This window comes from Thunnus thynnus, chromosome 20 (assembly GCF_963924715.1).
Source record: "Thunnus thynnus chromosome 20, fThuThy2.1, whole genome shotgun sequence".
Taxonomy (NCBI): domain Eukaryota; kingdom Metazoa; phylum Chordata; class Actinopteri; order Scombriformes; family Scombridae; genus Thunnus; species Thunnus thynnus.
The window spans coordinates 15600499-15616318 of record NC_089536.1 but is presented as its reverse complement, the minus strand read 5'-3'; the positions used below and the strand labels follow the sequence as shown (position 1 = coordinate 15616318).

The following is a 15820-nucleotide window of genomic DNA, read 5'->3' as shown; positions in this document are numbered from 1 at the left end:
AATTGATCCTTGAAACTGACAGAGGCTGAACTGCTTCTCATTTCGGGGGGCTTAGGATCCTCAAGTGGTCATGCAGACATGAAGGTCCAAAGCGATCAAAACAATCCTTTTAAAAAAAGCTTTTACTTCATGTGGTCTGCTGTCAAAAACAGCATCAGGTAAAACGGGTAAATGACATGAAAATGAGTCAAAGTATTTTCTTTCATCAAGGAGATGAGAAGAGAAGGGTGAAGGAAGATGCAGCTCTCTGTCATAGTTTGACTGTTTTTAGTCCAGATGTTTAAAGGCATAGTTCTGCATTTTAGGAGATTCACTTTCTTGCCGAGAGTTAGATGATGAGAAGATTAATACTACTCTCAGATGTGTAGTAAAGTCACATCTCGTTTGTTTAATCCATACAAAAACCGAAGTTGTGATTTCTGTGTGTGGGGGTGGTGGGGGGGTTACAGTTTAATGGGTTTAATGGGTGCCAGAATTTGGAGCAATATCAGCCAAGAAATAGTCCATACATAGCACATACCTCTCACAAAACTGCAAAAACAGAGGGTCACATTGTTAAACACTCACTTAACAAATGTTAATATTTCAGTTGAAAAGAATTGAATCACAGAAGCTGAAAGATGAGACTTTTTTTTTAATTTTTCACACTGGAATGGATATTTTAAAAGAAAATCTTCCACAACTATTTACAAATACAGATCAATTTCATCAGTCTGTTTCTCTGCTGTATTCCTGGGAAGACGCATGCACACACATACACACACACACACTCTGACAGAACAGTGGGCTACTTGATCTAATGCTACTCATTGCTAATACCCCTAAAAGCGCTATCCAAAAAATTTCATCAACATCAACATTGCTTTATTTTAAAACATAGCTCTTGCGCTCATGTCCAGGTAGGCCCCCTGAGGGTGAGCATGGCCATGCTGGTGTTGCCTGTACAGATGCCTGAGTGGGATGGGGAGGGATGAGTGAGGGTCCTGACAAAGCCGGAGAGGGTAGGATGAAAAGGCAGGGTAGAGAGTTGGGGGAGCAGCGGAGGAGGGAAGACAGGAGGGAAGGGACGGATCAAGCTGAGGGAGAAGGGACGGGTGGTGCAGCATCATCTCTGGCCGATAGGGTGCAGGGGGGTTGAACTGAGGGATGGTGCCTATTTCAACAGAAGGATACGAGGAGGTGGAGGAGGTGGAGGAGGCAGCAGGGGCATTAGGCAGGTTTTGAGGGTGGGTTGCTGGTGGCAACGAGGGAGCAGAGGACTGCTGGAAAGAAGAGGAGACAGCCAAGCAAGAGGAGGGTTGGAAAGGAGGGTGAGGAAGGGAGGATGAAGGATGAGTGAAGGAGGAGGGGGGAGGGAAGGCAGCAGCAAGGGCGGGAGCTTGGGCTTGGTGGCTCAGATTTGGGAGGTGTAGGGTGGGGTGGGCAGAGCTGGGAGACACGTTTGGAAATGACAGATTCTGCATGTGCGGTGGGACAGAGTGGAAGGGGAAAGATGTAGAAGCACCGTGAGTGGGCAGAGAACAGGGCAGTGTGGGAGCCAGTGGTTGGTTTTGGTTGGGGAGAGGTTGAGCATGAACTGGAGCGGGATCAGGATTTGCAGGCAGGATGTTTGGATAAATAAATGCTGCCGAACTTTGATCATTGGGTGAATTATTTCCACTAGTGATAGGTTCGCCTTGGGAGAGCAGAGAATGAGCTGACATTTGATCCTGCAGCCCTGACTGACATGAGGAAGAGGGGGGAGGAAAAGAGGTGTCAGTGGGTGTGTGGGGACTGATCATCTCTGGGTTGGGGGGAGGGATGGTGTGATAGGTGTTGGAGGAGGGGGAGGAGGAGGAAAGGAGTGGCTGCGGCGAGGAGGAGTTGGAAGGGGGCGGGGTGGGGAAGGTGAAGGAGGTCTGCTGCAGCGAGGGAGAGGAGGAGGCGGAGGAGAGCGTGGGAGAGGAGGAGAGGGTGGAGGGATAGTCAATGGGAGGGATGGAGGGCTGAGGATCGGATGTATTCGAGGAGTCAGGGAGGGAGGAGAAGGAGGCTGACTGAGGAAGAGATGCTGAAGGGAAGGAGGAGGAGTTGGCCGGAGCAGCAGGGAAGCTGGAGGTGTAAGCAGGGTCACCCATAGTGTCTGATCTGTGAAGGAGAAGAGAAATAATAAATAATTAAACTTAAATGACTAGTTGATGGATTAATTTGTTGAATGAAAAACAACTTTCATAAAAAAAGAATCATTCCTATACTAATCTATACTGACATTTTATGGATTAAATGATTAAATGATTAATAATCCACAACATGCTGCGAATATATAATAATTTTTGTTTTCAATGGAATACAACTATTTTAGCTCACAGTAGCTTGAGATTTTGGGAAATACGCTTCTCTGCTTTCTTGCAATTAGCTTAGCTTAGCATAAAGACTGGAAACAGAGGGGAAACAGCTAGCTTGGCTATGTCTAAAGGTATCAAAATGCATCCACCAGCACCTCTTAAACTCACATTATATCTTGTTTGTTTAACCTGTGCAAAGACTGCCTTGTAAAAATGACAAATTGTGGTTTTACGGGGTGTTACAAGCTAGAACTTTTTATTGGCCAAGCCATGCTAGCTTAGCTTACCTTCTCCTGGCTATAGCTACATATTTAGTGCACAGACATGAGAGTGGTACTGATCTATTCATCTAACTCTTGGCAAGAAAGAAAGTGCTTTTTCCAAAATGTCAAACTCTCCCTTTAATATTAGGTATGAGTGTAATATGTGCAGTTTTTATATGCTAATATGCAAGTAATACGCATTGTAAAGGTGTTAAATTGACATAAATAATAAAATTGCATGACATAAAATATGTGAGTCACAGTATTTACACTGGTCATGTATGTATGTATCACTCTGTATATCTACCAAAAAGTAATTGAATTTAGGCTGACAAGACAAAATTCTCCTTTTTCTGCACACCTACCTTTCAATGATACTGTTTGTGACCTCACTTCCCGGTGTGTCCTGCATCCCACTGGTCATGGAGATGCTGACAGGCATCTGGGATGAATGCATGAATGCCTGGCCAAGGACCAGAGGCTGCTCTGGAACAAGCGTGTCCTGGTAGGGGGCGTCCTCTGGTCTATACCCACAGGAGGGGTCAGGCAGTGGCGGCAGAGAGGCCAGAGCGAGGGCCTGGAGGTCTGTGCTGGCCGCGGGCTGCGGCAAAAGCTGAGTGGAGTCACATGGATCACAGTTCACTGAGGGAGACGGATAAAGAAGTGGAGATGTTTTAGGAGAAGAAGAAGTAACAGTAACGTCAAATATATTGTTCAGTCGACTGATTTAAAGTGACATCAGTCTGGTAAACCCACTTACCTATATCCAAAGTTTCTGTCAGGGCAGAGATTTTGCGCTTCTGTCTTGCATCTCTTTGTCTGCAGAGAGAAAAATATGTTAGAAACCTTCCCATGATGTATGCACTGATGTGAAATGTGCGTGTTTCTGTGCTCGTATTTATCGTGAATTACTTTTTGCTATTCATGCCATCCTCTCTGAAGCCTTTAGCAAACGGGTTAGAGTTGATCTTCAGCTCTGTGATCTGAAAACAAAGGACAAAAATTTTCAAGTTGGAATCTACTATTTTTCTTCTTCTGTCTTCTCTTATATTTTATCTCTTGCATACAATGTAGAAATGTAGTCTAATCTTGAACTGCACACATTGCAAGTCATTCCATACTGAAAGATTAGTCTATTTCTTAATTTATAAATGTAATATTGTGGTACCTTGTTGTTCTGGTAGGCAGTGACAGTGATAAACTGGGTCTCAGGGAAAACGAAGGAGTGCTGCCCTCCGCCCCACCTAAGCACGTCTCTGGCTTCAATCACATGAACTCTGGGCTGGTAGCGATGCAACGAGTGGAGGATGATCTGCAAATAACAGACATAAAAAGAGGTTGATGCTGAAGTCTACCAGTGGAGGTGATGTACTGTCTCTACGATTAGTCAATCAGTCTGCAGTACTTACATGTCCCTGCGAGTCCAGTGTGTTGTTGGTGAGCTTGGCGTAGTGAAAGGAAATGGTGCGGCTTTGCCAGTGAGCACCAGTGGCAGGGGAATCTGGGTGTATGAACACCCGGTCTGGTAGCCTGGCCTCGGCCCCGCCAACAGCCTGCCAACCACCGCCTTGGAAACGATAGCGTGAGTTGTCCACGGGGATGATGTCCAGGAGAAGGATGTAACGAAGAGTTGGATTCAGGCCCGACAGCTTCAACCTCAACCCAGGAAACATCCGCCTAAGAGGAGGTGAACTGAGAGGTGAGTATGCGAGGAATCAAAGGTCAAAGGTCGGCAGCCATACATATCTATTCACTCTATTCCCTCACCTGCCCTTCTTTGTGATGATCATCTCTGTGCCCACTGAGCTGAACTGTTTCCATAAAGACGCGTTCTCCAGCTCCATCTTCACCTCATCTTTTTGGGTTTTGGCGGCGGGCTCGTTGGGGACAGGGGGAGGGGCCAGAAGCCTCTGGGCCACATCACAGGTGGGAGGGAACAGCGGCATGTGGGAGGGGGGCTCCCGGTCTGTGGGAGCAGAGAAATCCAAAGTAAAACTTAACATGAATAGCAGATATACAGCAAAAAGTCAGTTCTACAAACAAATGAACCAATCAATGTTCAATCAGTTAAGATAATTTGGCTGCGCAAAATGAAATTTTAGTATACTTGTGTAAAATTTCAGTGCCTTTTATTTGTTAAATGAATCATACAACCTAAATGAATGACATTTCTGAAGGTGTAAAGTTTTCCAGCCACAACTCTCTAACTCCAAAAGTTTTCTCAGAGCATCGCTAATCTGAGAGCTGCTTATAAATAACCCTTCATGCCCCCTGACTTTGCAAAATGATAGTTATTAGCTTCTATTACAGATGCACTGAGAGAGAGCTTGAGGAGCAAGAATGAACTAGAGTCCATTTGAAAAGTCCAACATTAATTAAAATCTCGGAAGACTTTTAAAAGCAACAATGTTTAAAAGCATTAAATCCCATGTTTTCTTTCACCGACATACACTCACACACATGCATGCACACACTCTCTTACCTCTGTAGAAGCAGTCTCCGATCCTCTGAGGTCCCAGAGCCAAACTGGGGAACATCTCCACGCTAAGCATCCTGCTTATCTGTGTATGTCTCTGTACTCGTCCTCTTTACCTGCTGCAACACAGTAACATGTCACTCCTTAACTCTTTTTGTCTCTTTCTCTCTGAATATTACTCTCCTGTTGCACTGCAGACTTCTTGCCTCTATATCTCTGCTCCGATCCTTCTGCTGTCTTTAGCTCCAAATGCCCACAGTGGTGATTTGCTCTGTTAAATAGGTGTGTTGAGGGTTCACACATTAAGGCCAAATGGCCCCATTTTCTCACAGCTCTTCATTTGCCTCCCTGTCTCTCCACACTATCCCCTCTCTGCCCTACACGGCCTTCTCAACAAACACAAACAATCATATCAAGAGGTGACAGAAGAAAATCTGGGTTTGTTTCAGTGTCTGGAAGGAACATAGATGTGATTTGTGCTATTTGTGTCAGCAGAAGTGGAATAAATACCTTTACTTATTTGTACTTAAGCATTTTAATTTTATGCTGCTTTATACTTCTACTTCACTACATTTCAGAGGCAAATATTGCACTTTTTACTTCCATACAGTAAGATTTTAAATATAAAACATATGATCAGCTTATAAAATATGACACCTTGCTTTCTAGGAGTTAAACTAACCAACAACCCACCATAAAAGTGGTTGAAATCTGCTGCACCTCAACCCGCAACAACATCAAAACATTGCTTACACATTAATGCATCAAAAATTGATACTTAAAGTTCACTAATATTTCTGTACTTGTACTTAATTAATAATTTAAATACAGGACACAGTTCAAATTGAGCATTTTTATTGTGTGCCATTGCTACTTTTGCTTGAGTAAAGGAAAAGCAAAGTAAAACTGGTATGCATGCTATTCCGCTTTGAATTCTCTTACATAATCATACACGTAAATCTAGTAGTTTATTGGCAGGTCCCCTGTGGCTGTTTGACGACTTGATGACATGTTTCTTCCTCTCAGCAGTCTGCCTGTTAGGCTTTCTCAGCAGGGAGTCAGGCCTTGAATGAAGGTGGAAGAGGAAGACAGTTTGGCTGATGGCTGCAATTTGGCCAATATAACAAACACGAGTATCTAGAAGTTTATATCAGAGGTTTGAAATAAGACATAATCTCAGTATTACAGTTAAATGTGGGCAATATTTTCTGGAATATTTAGGAGCAGAACTGTTAAATGAATCAATTCATCAAAGATTTCTTCTGTCGTCTGAGAGAGAGTTTGGTGAGCAGACGGATATTTATAGTTTAAGCACAATAAAACACAGAATTCAGACCACACAGACAAACGTCTGTTGGTTGTACCAGACAGTCAGTTGGATACTATGAGCAGTGGACATTCAGATCCTTCACTTCAGTAAAAGTAGCAACAACATAATGTGAGAATACTCCATTACAAGCAGAAGACCTGCATTCAAAATGTCACTTAAGCAAAAGTACATTGTTTGTTTTATTAACAAAATGTACCTTAAGTATCAAAAGTAAAAGTATTCATTATGCAGCAGAAGCACTCATGTTAGTGTTATGTCATTTTTTATTATATCAGTGGATTATTGATGAATTGTAGCTGGAGGGAGCTCATTTTAATGACTTAAAGGACGGTTCACAGTTTTTCAAGTCTGTCTTAAAACACTAGTCAGGTTCCCAAATGAACATTGTAACAGGTTTTGCTCACTGTAATCATTCCTTCTGTTCATACTGACCATTAGATCCCCTCCAAATGCACTTACAATGTAAGTGATGGGGACCAAAATCCAGTCACTGTACTGAGCAAAAATGTAATTAAAAGTTTATCTGTAAATTATATGAGGCTTCAGCCGTCTGAGTTAATCAAACAAAGTGGATATCTTCTACAGTTACAGTCTTTTTAGTAAAAAACAATCCCTCTTTGTGTCTCAATAGACAGTGTTTCCCTGTTGAGCTGTAGTGGAAGGATCATAACAAAAAGAGGGACTTTGGCACTAAAAAGAAACTAACTTTGAAAGATATTGATTTCATTTGACTAATCTGGGCAAGTGAAGCCTCATATTGGATTCATTGTAAGTGCATTATGAAGGGATCTTCTAATGGTCAGTATGAACAGGAGGAATAATGACAGCAAAAAAAAAATTGTGGCAATGTTCATTTGGGCACCTGACCATTGTTTTAAGACAGAGTTGAAAAATTGTGAACCGTCCTTTAATGTACTGTCTGGTTAACCTATAGCAATGTATCATTTAATTACAAAACTCTTATTTAGCTTTTAAATAAATGTAGTGGAGTGAAAAGTACAATATTTACAACTGAAATGTAGTAGAGTAGAAGTATATAGTAGTATATAATGGAAATATGTAACTGAAGTATAATAACTCAAAGTTGTTCTTCTATTAAGTAGGTGTGCTTATTTACAGTCCACCACTAGTTGCAATACAGTTTGAGATGTCTTCAACTAAAGCAGCTAAATAATTAAAAAGGGAGAGAACAGGACAAACAGCATTGCTCTTCCTCACTACTGTCTCTCAAAAACTTAATTTTGAGGCAGTTCATTTACATATTGTTCTCAATCGGTTCCCCATTCTGCTTCTGCTGCTTAAACTTGAACTTGTTGGCTGCAAAAAAATCCTCATGAGAGATTTTAATATGCAAGAACTGGCAACAATGATATGGTGCTTTTTGGAGGACCATGGAGGCTCTTTTGTAGTGGATTACTGTTAAATCATAGAGCTTTTACTACTTGAATGATCAAACAGGATCAATCACATGGCTTTTACTTTGTGTGGTTAATTTCCTTCGAAGGATCAATACTTCAGAAAGAGAACTCTCAAACTGACAAAAATCTGACAAACAGGACCCAAATCTACCTGCTCGTAGACATTGTTGCCAGTATAATAGTGGCAGCTGGAGTCATTTAACAGGAGTGAAGTATAAATGTTGTTCTAGTTGTTGTTTTCCTTCTCCATTTGTGTATGTGTGTGTGTGTGTGTTATGGCGGGGGATAAAAGCCAGCGGGGAATGAGGGGAAGTGGAGGTGTGAACACCATGCCGAGAGAAAGGTCATTACCTTGATAGGGGCAGCGAGGTGTGTGCAACATCTCTTAATGTTTTTACGAACTGACAGGTGTGTGGCAGGCGCTGCAGCCAGCAAACTCTGTAACAGCCGATAATGAGGATTGTTACTTGTTTTGTTTTTTTTACCATTACTACAGCGGGGGCAGGTACTGACAGTGCATTAGGTATTACCACAGCCCTGCTCTTTGACATGTATGTGTTAAGTGGTTTGATGTGCACCTATGTTTGCTCACTGAGGTCTAAAGGTCAGAAAACACTTGATTTGCTCTTTGATGAGTAGCGATGATAATTTAATGTTATGATAGCTTATAAGTGTAGATGGTATAAGTGTTATCCATAAATAAATCCACATGCATTCTGATTACTTGCTTTATTTTTGGCTCTCACTGTGCATTTATGGGCTGATTATATTTTGTTTTACCCAACATGCATACAGTCCATTTTTTTGATCAAGCAGGACCCAATTTTATTAAGTCCTTGCCAGAAATACATGATTAATAGTACAGCTTGTATCAAGGAAGCACTTTTCATCACAGCATGAAGCAGTTTGATGCTGTCAGACCTTTATATAACAGAGCTTGCGCAGACAATCTGTTTCTTTATGCAGTCACATACACATAATCATTTGAATCACTCTGTAAGAAAAACAGTCATCACTTTTGTAATGTTATTGGAAACTGATCCAAAAGACTCTGTTTTTAGCGAGTGCAACTGCAGCTCAGAGTTGGTCAGACAACCTCCAGAGGGTCTCTGTCAGCCTTCGACACCACCACCGTTACACTGTCGGGAAGACGCACTGCCAGTCTCTCTCTGAACATGGCCAGAAAACCCCGCTCGCTGTTGCTATGGTCACTGAGGAGGACGCTGGTTCCCTTCGCCACAGCGTCCAGAACTTCATGGTGGGACATCTCACCTAAACAACGGATATAATCATGACCTCTGCATGCGTAATCAAACAGCAACAAATAAGTGATGACAGGTAAATATAATTGTTTTGTATAAAGACTGAACTTTTTACCTGTGATGTAGAGGTCTGCTCTGATTCCATTCAGTACTGAGGCCCCAGATCCAGCACACACAGCCACAGTGCACACAGAGGACTCTGGCAAATATAAAAATAGTAATTTACTAACACACACACACACACACACACACACATTTACATCTCAGGACCATTTCAACAAATATTTCAACAAGAGTTAAGGGGCATTCAAAGCTCTCTTTGGACTTGCTATATGTGCTAATTTGTGAAAGAAGCAGACAAACTACAGGATTTACAGGATTTTTAGAGGCCTAAAGAGGTGAAAGTATCCAGTATTTCAGAAGAAAAAACATTTTAACTGATAATGCCATAATAATAATGATAATATGTAATAATAATAATAACAATAACAATAATAATAATAATAGCCTATTGTTTGTGTTTCTGTGCATCTTCACCTTGCGTGTGTCCCACTCCCAGAGCCAAACGGAGGTGACTTAACCCCAAGTGGGACTTCATTTTCTGGATGGCTGTTGCCACAGTTACTGGCTGGTCCAAAACACTGAGTCGTCCTTGACCATGTCCCAGGAGAGGGGGCTGTGGGAAAAGTAAGGTGGAACGTTTAAAAACAGGATGTCAGCATATATTTCACTATTACTATCCATGGCTTTATAAAAATGTAAAGGGTAGCTTTTAAAAAGGGACCAATGTATAGTTTCACTTCTTTTTTTTTTCTACTAAACTTTCCACCTTAAAGGAATATTTTTATTGCCCTTCTTGTGTTTCTACAGTAACTTTTAACTATACATGTATAACTACAAATGGTTTTCAGTGAATGAAACTCAAAATAAAATCTAAACAATTTATTGTTTGTGTTTCAGTTCATCTTCTGACAGTGATGTGTTGACGCTGCACCTTTTCTAACTTCAGGATACTGAGGGACTGGCAGGAGGCGCTGTGTCGTAACAGAGTCTGGACACTGGGGGTCAGTGCTGAGTCACAGCAGGTTAAGCTGACATGGATCCCACTGCTGTTGGGTCTGTTACAAGGGCAAATCAAGTATTATACACCAGTGCATCAAGGTCATCACGGTCATACTTGTGTATTCGCTGCTTAGCATGTTCCAATACATACCATAACTTACCCTAAACCATTAAGTTCTATCTAATTCAGAGTGTTATAAAAGTCAACTTTAGGACTTGAAACTTGCTTTAAATACATAAATAAATACATTAGAGTTTCCAACTTTTAGTGTGTTGGCAAAGATATGTTATCACAGTGGTGTAAAGGAGCAGATAACAGGGACTGTTGTAAAAACCTGCTTTCATGAAACTGGGTCCAAGATTTGAAAGTTGGCAGAAGACAATGAGCAAACATGACATTGTGAAAAATGCAAACCTTGCAGTGGGTCATTTCTTAATCTAGTCATTTCTCTTAAAAGTTTTTGTCAGCTGACCTTTGCACAAGCACTTGCAAACACTAAGGACGAGTGTTCACATCAGTCTAACTGCTAACAGCTGCATAACCACACAAAAATATAAAGTTATGAAAATGATAAACATATAGAAAAGAAGGCAGACTATCTATCGCTGTGATTGTCTCTGCAAGTTGACTTCAAGCTGCACTGAAATTAATGGAAGAAAAAAGAAAATCAATCTAGACTTATTGTATGTTGTCGGTAGTGAGTAGCAGAGTTTACACTTTGTGGTTGGAGGCTGAAATGATCATCAAGCAACATGCTAATTCATACAGAAATCCTTTAAAACATGTTGTTAGTTCATAAAAACATGAACACGACCTGCTGACTGAATGCTGTAGTGTTGTTCCACTGTCACAAGCCTTCAGTTCCTCCATAACACCATTTAATTCTTCGGCACTCCTGACTGTGAACTCCAGTTTGTGACTGTGGGAGGCACTGCCATGCGTCTGATTCAGCACAGACACCTGACCGCTACCTGAGAGTCAAAGAAAGAAAACAGAATTGGAAAAACAACCCTCAGGGGACCAGATGGAGGGCATTTGGTCAGAATAGTCAGCCAGTGGTTTAGTGTCGAGTGTAACTTCATTAAATATGCAAGCGACACACTGTACGTCTATGTGACACATTTTCCATTCAGAATGACCTCTTACCAAGTCCGCCGACCAGCCAGTCGTTTACTCCTCCTTTAACAGTATCCCATGAAGTATGGGGGGAAAAGACCGCCATCCCGGCCTCCACAGCCCGGATGGCCAATCGCTGCTTCCAGTCTTTCTGAACCAGGCGCTTGATTGGCCGAAAAAGCGGAGGGTGATATGATATTATAAGATCGCAGCTCATGTTCTCTGCTTCCTCCATGACAGCATCTGTGAGGTCATTGGTTAGCAGGATGGTTTTAACAGGTCGAGATTTGCTCGGCTCGACCAGCAGGCCAACGTTGTCCCATGACTCAGCCAGCGACAGAGGAGCCAGCTGCTCCAACACCTGGAGAACTTCCTTTAGCTCCATCAGACCGGGACAAAGAGCAGAATGAGAGAGGCGGCGGGTGGGAAAGAAGTGAACGGGTGGATGTAGAGGGAAGAAGCTGTGACCGTTAGTGGGTGAAGGTTGAGTCAGAGGGATGGACGAAACTGTTGAGGTAGAGGAGCAGAGAGAAGTCTGTGAGATGAAGCTCCTCCTGGTACGAACACGTCTGTAGGTGAGAAATAAAAATGTCCAAGAAAGGTTTCTACATCCAGTCAACATCAGTGGAGACCTGTGTGGACAAAAGAAAAAGAATTACTGAAGAGGACAAGTGTACTGAATAATACATCATCCAGAGGTCATCATTCTACATGAGTGTCAGATTCATGTCTCATTTATGTGCAACTGGTATTGAAACATTAATCAGTTAGTCAGAAATGTAAAAGCATAAATATAAGAGCTGCAACGGCAGAAAATTAACTATTTTGATCAATTCACCATTTTGGTCAGTTTTCAAGCAAAAAAGCTAAACAATTGATGGTTGCAGTCTCTCAAATGGGAGAATTTGCTGTATTTTCTTGTCTTACATTGTGGCTAACTTAACATATGATAATTTAATATAGTAAATTTCGGTTCAGTTATTCACAAAACAAGACATTTAATGACATTGCTGGCCATTTTTCAATGTTTTCTGCTGTTTTATAGACCAAACAACTGATCAATTAATCAAGAAAATAATCTGAAGATTAATCAATAATAAAAATGATCAATTAATCAGTTGTAGCCCTAAAACTTCACAGATTTTAGCTTCTAAAATGTGAGACTTTGTTTTGCTGTTTTGTGTTTTGGTTGGACAAAACAAGCAATTTGAAGATGTCACATTGGAGTTTTTGGAAATTGTTAAAATGCATTCACAGTTTTTTGTTAGCATTTTACAGATTACACAGTAATAAAAATAATTAAATAAATCTGTAAATTGTGAAACCTGTTCCTTAAAGAAGGAGTGCAAACTATCAATATTTCCAAAAAGCTTTTCATCACTACTCAGACAGAACATTAAAACCAACTGGTGAAAAATTGTCTCCTTTAAACTGATTCAGGTTTGGTGAATTTTCCAAACTGGACGTCCTGAAACCCTGAAAGAAGTTCTGAGCCGTAATTTCAAACCTTATTTATAGTTCAACATGACCTACTAGAGTTGAAGCACTGACTGCAGGCAACACGCAGCTAACAGCAGAGCTAACGTTAGCTGTAGCTAACGTTAGCTACACACTAAACCGACACTGCTCCATTTAAAAAACACGTTGTAAACATCATAACAGCTGCATGAGTGAACTTATCATACTTTCGCTTGCCTTGCACTTAAGAGAAAGCTATGTTTCAGAGCACATTTCTCCCGGTGTGACAGGATGAATTGCACTTACTGGAGAACTTGTAAAAAATCCCCTTCCGTCTTCCGTCTCTCACTCCCACGCTTTTGATTGGACAGTTGAAATGTCACTATGGTAACATTATCATTAGCGGAAACACCAGATGTAACTAAAATCTACCTAACATTTAACATTTTAACATTTAACTAACATTTTAAAAGGACTCATTTAAATCTGCAGATTACAAGACTGCTGTAAAAAAAACAAACAAAAAAAAACAACAACAATTAATGCACAAACAAACAACTTTGATTAAAAAAATATCTGTATGTACGATAATGAGACTGTTCCCATGGCAAAAGTGATTCCAGGGTTACCATAGAAACCAGTTATTCATCCGCCTCACCCATATTTTTTTACATCAAAGCGGCTCATTTCTAATATTTTGTGGTTTTTACAATATTTTTTTTTCTTTTCCAGCCAAAAGCTACAAATGTTCTGTGTCATTTTTATTCTTGACTGGATGGAAACATAAAACCCCATTAAAATGCAATTAGTCTCAAGTCTCAACTGAAATATTACATGTTAGTGAAACTGCTAAATATTGGCACGTCTTTATGACACAGTGATATACTTCACCTAACTTGTGATGCATGACATTCTGAGATACAATACTACTTTCTATTTATCTGCAAAACCATGACTGGACAGTATCACAAATAAACAAGATATGCAAAGAAAGAAAACACACTTTCCCAAATGGTTTCAATGTAGTTTGATATAGAGCCCTGATTCTGATCAGGCTCCTCTTTTTTGTGATCTGTAATGACACTAAATTCTTATTCCCATCACTTCCTGTTGCCTATTGACACTTAAATCATGTTTTGCAGGAGCAAATTAATAAACTTTAATTCTCCATTAAATTAAATTCTTAGATTATGTTTTTTTAAAATTGTAATTGGACTGTTACTAATACATCAAAAATTGCCGTAATCCTTTCAAACAGATGATTAGTCCTTTCATTCACACTTCTGATAACTTAGATGAACATTGTGTCAGTAGTCTCATAATTTAAAAACAAAAACTCGAGCATCCCACAGTGCCAGGACAAAAATCACATGACACAAGTTTTTGTATTAAGCTGAATTAGCAGAAAAAAACATTTTAAATGGGTAGCAAACATTACTGTAGCTGTTGGTGTTACATAACACTGTTCACATGTAATGTTATAAAACAAATACAGAGATTAATGTGAACAGGAAAAGACAAAATGACTTTGATAAGCTGTATTTATTCCTGCAGGGCAGGTGGTTCAACAGAAGATACCCGGTTTTGCATCCACCACTTCTCAGAAGGATTACTGGGACTTGTGGAATAAATAAATGAAATCCGCACACAAAAACAAACAAAAGAAGAAGAAAAAAACAGAGTGGTGGGTTATCAATGGTGGGGGATGATTGCAAAAAAAAGTGTTAAAACCGCATCTCTCATTATGAGCAAGCTGCTGGGCCGAGTGGCTACCTCGGAATTGAGTCAGAGAGCGACCGAGAGAGAGATTATTCTGGATTAATGCAATAAAGGTCGATGCTGGATGTTGGAGGGATCAGGAAAGGATCAGGGCAAAGGCCAGGCCACAAGCATTACATCATCTGCTTCTTGCTTTAGCTTCATCAACTTCTCTGTACAACACCCCTGAGTTTAAATGTGACCCCTGCCCATCCCAATAACACTTACATTATATATAACATGTGGCAATGAGAGCAAAGAAACAACATCAATGACTCTTTCATCTCTTGTTTTCTGTCTGCCCAAACAAAAGAGCAGTTATTTACAACATATAAAAACAGAAAATGTATCCATTAAACATATTGGCACAGCTATCACCCCTTGTAGCAACAGTTGTATCCAATCTGTGGAGTGCCATTGACAGATGTGCTTTGAGTAATTAGGTCTGTGTGTTCAGAGAGAGAACGGCTTCACTTTTGTTAATTGGTACTATAAGCCCTTGTGCCCCATCTGTCCGTCCGCTTGAAGTTCTGCCCGGTTTGTCATGCAACAACATCTGTCTGGCTGATGTGCCCCAACTGTTAGGACGCACCACCGTGTTCCTTTCCTCATCCTTAAATTCCCTCATCCAAACAGGTATTTAATCTCAGCTGTTTACTGGCTCTGGATCAGCTCGACACAGTGTTGGAGATGAAGACAAATATCAGGGTGGGAAGAGAAATTCTGGTGCAAATTTGACACAAACTTGTTTTTTCAGTTGTTGTGTTGACTAGTAAAACTTGCAGAAGCTGCTTTTCCAGATCTGGAAATGAACAACCAGGACTAACTGATTATTTTGATTGTTTCTGGTCACGTATTTTTTATAAGCTGCTAATTTTCTTAAAATCATCCTGACATTTTACACCTTGTACAGAGAAGTTCAAAATTTCAAAAATTTCAACGAACAGCTCAGACCATGCTCTCTAAAAGGCAGATTTCTGGGACAAGCACATCTTTTTACCCCCCCCCCCCCCCCCCCTTTTTTTTTTTTTTTACATTTAATACGTAGAAATCTGTTAAGCATGAGTTGTGATGTCAGAATTTTGACATGATGTTTTATCAAATCATTGGTCCTTCTTTTGGTCACACAATCTCTTTATCCTGATGTAACCTTCGAAAAGCCAGGGCAGAGAAGTTACTCAATCATTGACATTTATACTCACGATGCAGCAGAATGTTTCGGGTTCATAAATCCCTTCTTTGAGAGATGAAATGCATAGGTCATTGCGTTGAGTTATTATACAACAGTCAAGTTGTGTATTATTATACCAGTTGTTTTATTAGGGAAGTCATGCTGAAAATGTCTTCCACAT

At 40.5% G+C, this 15820-nt stretch overlaps 2 protein-coding genes across 5 annotated transcripts; both read right to left on the bottom strand.

The window, feature by feature from the left end:
• Window positions 1-643: 643 nt before the first annotated feature.
• On the bottom strand, window positions 644-5315 carry tbx6 (T-box transcription factor 6). The gene is made up of 8 exons (XM_067576033.1): window positions 5070-5315; window positions 4355-4553; window positions 3997-4264; window positions 3756-3899; window positions 3500-3570; window positions 3348-3406; window positions 2953-3229; window positions 644-2127 (listed from the first exon to the last, which is right to left on the bottom strand). The coding sequence occupies exons 1-8, from the start codon at window positions 5137-5139 to the stop codon at window positions 870-872; spliced, it is 2346 nt and encodes a 781-aa protein (XP_067432134.1). The 5' UTR covers window positions 5140-5315; the 3' UTR covers window positions 644-869.
• A 3210-nt stretch (window positions 5316-8525) lies between these two features.
• Window positions 8526-13107, bottom strand: nif3l1 (NIF3 NGG1 interacting factor 3-like 1 (S. cerevisiae)). Of its 4 annotated transcripts, none has more exons than XM_067576362.1 (7): window positions 13017-13107; window positions 11283-11884; window positions 10951-11107; window positions 10068-10191; window positions 9611-9749; window positions 9189-9272; window positions 8526-9083 (listed from the first exon to the last, which is right to left on the bottom strand). In XM_067576362.1, exons 2-7 carry the CDS (start codon window positions 11872-11874, stop codon window positions 8899-8901), a joined length of 1281 nt encoding a protein of 426 aa, XP_067432463.1. In that variant the 5' UTR covers window positions 11875-11884; window positions 13017-13107; the 3' UTR covers window positions 8526-8898. The 4 variants fall into 4 exon arrangements, with proteins under 4 accessions (XP_067432463.1, XP_067432461.1, XP_067432460.1 ...); XM_067576360.1 differs by having other exon boundaries at window positions 12948-13074; XM_067576359.1 differs by having other exon boundaries at window positions 12938-13034.
• Window positions 13108-15820: the final 2713 nt, after the last annotated feature.

Coding starts and splice junctions, on each gene's coding strand:
- nif3l1 (XM_067576362.1), bottom strand. CDS start 11,874: ATGTTGACTGGATGTAGAAACCTTTCTTGGACATTTTTATTTCTCACC. Junction 10,192..10,950: donor CTACAGCATTCAGTCAGCAG/GTCGTGTTCATG, acceptor CCCTTGTAACAG/ACCCAACAGCAGTGGGATCC. Junction 9,750..10,067: donor GTATCCTGAAGTTAGAAAAG/GTGCAGCGTCAA, acceptor CTTTTCCCACAG/CCCCCTCTCCTGGGACATGG.
- tbx6 (XM_067576033.1), bottom strand. CDS start 5,139: ATGCTTAGCGTGGAGATGTTCCCCAGTTTGGCTCTGGGACCTCAGAGG. Junction 3,900..3,996: donor CACTGGACTCGCAGGGACAT/GTAAGTACTGCA, acceptor TGTTATTTGCAG/ATCATCCTCCACTCGTTGCA. Junction 3,230..3,347: donor GACAGAAACTTTGGATATAG/GTAAGTGGGTTT, acceptor CGTCTCCCTCAG/TGAACTGTGATCCATGTGAC.